Below are 3,673 nucleotides of genomic sequence, written 5' to 3' on the forward strand. Positions count from 1 at the left end.
GCACCAACCATTGGTGTCTCAAGGACCTCCTGAGTCAGACGTGGTTTCCATATAGTACATAAACCTCAGTGAATTTGTTTCCATGAACTTGTCCAGCTTCCTCCTGAACGTCTGCAACCGCTCAGCACACACAGCATGCCATAATACCCAACCTCAGAGCTAACTCAGTGCTGTATGAGGAACTATTCTCACCTGTCTGGCTCTAACCTGCTCCTTGCCAACTTTATTCCCCTCAACTTTCGCACTGGAACTGATCATTTATTGTCTCTTACTGTCTACCTTCTCCCACATCACATGTATGTTCATCATATTCTCACTTAGTTTTCTCTTTTCCTGGTTGAAGCATCCTTGTTTACTCATTCCCTCCACGTATACTGTTTCCTGTCTATAATGAATTTCGTCGCCCTTCTCTGAAGCTTCCCATGTTTTCTTATCTATAGGAAGGCAAGTAAGAATTGCACAGTTATTCAAAATACAAAAGCCCTGGATTTATACAGTGACATAGTGATACCTCCAGTCCTAATAATTCCCAATATTTAATTTGTTTTTTTTAACCACTAATAAACATTAAGTTGATGTTTTCATGGAAAGGCATCTAACAAAGCCCTAAGACCTCTACCACATCCTGATGTCACCAACTTTTTTCTTCAGCAGTTTTCTTAAAAACAAAACAAACCCAAACAAAAACCCTGAGATCCAACCCACTAAGTATTTAGCAACAACCATCCCTTTTTAAAGGGGAAAGGCAGAGAGTGTTCTCTAGCAGTCTGATTTGGTTCTTTAACTGCCACAATACATATAAATCACTATAAGGAAAGTACACATTCACTACAGAAGCTTGTTTGCTGCACTACTGTTGATCTTGTTAGACCTCATGAAAGAGCAGACTCAAAAGTCCAGCAGAGGATTCTAAAGTAGAGTCTTGAGGCCTTGAATTCCCCCTACAAAGAAGAATAAATACTAGATTTCCTAGAAAAAAAAAATGCCCTGCAAGAGAGTAAATTGTGTGCTCATGCATTATTGCTTTCTTACTTCTAATTATTTTGAAACCTGATACTATCCAGAAAAATACAGAAAAGGCCACAGTTTCCTGCTATCACTATAATAAATGATACATCCATTTATTAAATTATGGTCTGGCCAGGTCTGATAAAGTATTTATTTTTCTGACAACAGATGAAATAGGCACAGTGATCTGCAAGGCAAACATCACAACATCTTCAGAAGTAGGAATTATTTTAGTTGGAGACAACTGCATTCATAATCTTAATCTAATTGATTACTAGAAATACATGATGAAAGAAATACAAATATAGTAAAAGAAATGTAAATGTAATTATCTACGAAAACTAAATAATTATAATAAAACCCTGAATTTCCTGACAGGTAAAAGTATTTGGTCTAATGATTTCACTTTTTGCCAATACAATTACTCATTTTCTCACTGAATAGGCAAGTACACAAGCTATCAGACAGAGGTGATAAGCAACAGCTTATCTCATTTGCACACAGGACGCTAGAAACTGAAATTAGCTAATAACAAATATTAAGATTTTAGATGCATTTCCAGTTCGCTTCTTGTGAACGGTTCTGCACAAGTCATTCCACAGCACTTCTTCGAATTAGAGAGGACGGAAAATTATCAGACGTGTAATGGTTGCAGTTATTTTGGGGCAGTGGACAGAGACAGAAAAAAATTATAAAGAATTATTAATCGATGTGAAGAGCTAAAAGGAGCAAGACGGGTATGAATCTAGTCGTCATTGCTTACGGACACAGATTGCAGTAATGAATTAGCGCCTGTGTACTTTAAGCAGATGCATTGGGAGAGGGAGCCCTTCTGCTGAAGATTCTGTCCAAAGCTGGGGGTTCACTCCATCCAGACAGGCTCTGGGTGCCACCAAAAGAAACAGCCTCTCTCCAGCGGCTATCTGGACAACTTGCGCACTTGATTTGTTCTAACTGCTTTGTTAGGTGTGACTAGGTGGAATGAATCTGTCCAACTTATTTTAAAACTACATAATTATTAAGTAATTCTTCCCATTCAGCCCACATAAAGAAGCTGGTATGTTCCAGTTGCCTTAACAGGCCACAGACAAGGCAGCACAAAGTGTTTAAATTTGAAGAGCGTGCTGGTGAAACTAAGGGTTCCAACTTTGAGCCACAGCACACCATCAAATGTCACAGGAATTTTAAGGAGCCAACAATTCTCAGGAGCATTCTCAAGAGGGAGATCAAGATAAAGAGATTATTATTTACCTGCCAAGAAACGGCTCCCAAAACAGCAGTCGCGACAAGGCTGAAAAATACTAGCTGTTCCGAAATTAAACAGAAGTGACGCATGCCTTTAGATGCCATAACTCTGTCAAGGCTGTTGTTTTCCGCACGGTGGGTATAGTATACTTTGTGACAGTCATTTAGTTTTGTGTGAAATCCCCACAGAGTTATAAAAAAAATCACATGACAGATCATCCAGAAAATTCCAAAAATAGAAAAACCAGGTATCACAAAATACCAGAGATCCAAATCACGTAGTTTAAAGGCTGCAAGAATGAAAAAGATTAGTTCAATGACTCCAACTGAGATGACAGAAAGCCTTCTGCAAATTTTGCCACGGTACAAGTAGGGCTTCCATCGTTCAGTAACTGAAAGTCCACTGAAGTAAACGTCGAGGAGGGGATCTGAAATCAGGCAGCTGAAGAAACAGGCCAAGGCAAACGGGTTTGTGGGGATCTGCAGTGATGGAAAAAAGAGTAAGGATGCAATGGCTCCAAAAATTGCCAAATTTGGAATTGCCAAAAAAGACTTCATACGTAAGTCAATAATCAACATGGCCAAAGCCATGACCAACAGAATAATACTCATAGATCTTTCTACCAGCATAGTTGTGCTGGCAATTGCAAATCCAACTAGCTCCAAAAATTCAACTGTTGTCAGCAGAGTCGGTCGATGATGGATACAACCACAAATCCTCTCAACCAAAGCACATAATATCCTTAAAACAATGGCAGAGAGGAGCAGATATTTAGTGGCTTCTTCTTTCACGTCTGTTTTGAAGGCAGAATTATTAAGAAAACAGAGAAGGCCAAGCAAAAAACCAAACCACAGATTGGAGAGACTCAAACTTGCTGTTTCCATTGAAAAATAGTAGTACAGTATGCTGGCAATTCCAAGAACAAAGAGCCCCAGAATAAATATTACCAAAATCAGTGCATCCGCAGTTTTTTCCCACCTGACGTAAAGGCCCATGCAGATGGCAACCAGTAGGTTGATTCTGGCAAGATAGCCAAGGTATCTGACAGATGAGTGCATGTTCACTTCTCTGTTTGCTTCTTCTAGCCTCGTCATTGCTGCATAGAGACAATGACTAACACAGTAACGCAGTGACCTACACATGTAAACTGCAGTTAGGGGCTTTTACCCACTTGACTGAAAGTAAATATTTGGGTTTCATCCAACAAACACGATGCAATTTCCGCCTTCTGTAATATCATTTCAGTAACAGTGGTCCAGAATCACTGAAGTCCTGGAAGAAGAATTAAAAAGTTTTAATGGCAAATAATTCCTTTTAATCATATACAGCATAAACATGACACGCCCTTTCACACCAAGGAGTTGAACATCTAAATTAAAAAACACATAATAAAGACCAAGTAAGTGTGTTGCTAAAGGT

At 39.1% G+C, this 3,673-nt stretch overlaps 1 protein-coding gene across 1 annotated transcript in view; it reads right to left on the minus strand.

Moving 5' to 3' along the window:
- The window catches only part of TMEM168 (transmembrane protein 168), an 18,922-nt gene extending 15,526 nt beyond the window's left edge, over window positions 1–3,396 (minus strand). The window contains exon 1 of the mRNA XM_009880872.1: window positions 2,260–3,396. Coding sequence (XP_009879174.1) covers window positions 2,260–3,396 — 1,137 coding nt within the window. The remainder of the gene's footprint in view (window positions 1–2,259) is intronic.
- Between the last annotated feature and the right edge of the window lie 277 nt (window positions 3,397–3,673).

The sequence above is a fragment of the Charadrius vociferus genome, unplaced genomic scaffold (assembly GCF_000708025.1).
Source record: "Charadrius vociferus isolate BGI_N301 unplaced genomic scaffold, ASM70802v2 scaffold52, whole genome shotgun sequence".
Classification (NCBI taxonomy): domain Eukaryota; kingdom Metazoa; phylum Chordata; class Aves; order Charadriiformes; family Charadriidae; genus Charadrius; species Charadrius vociferus.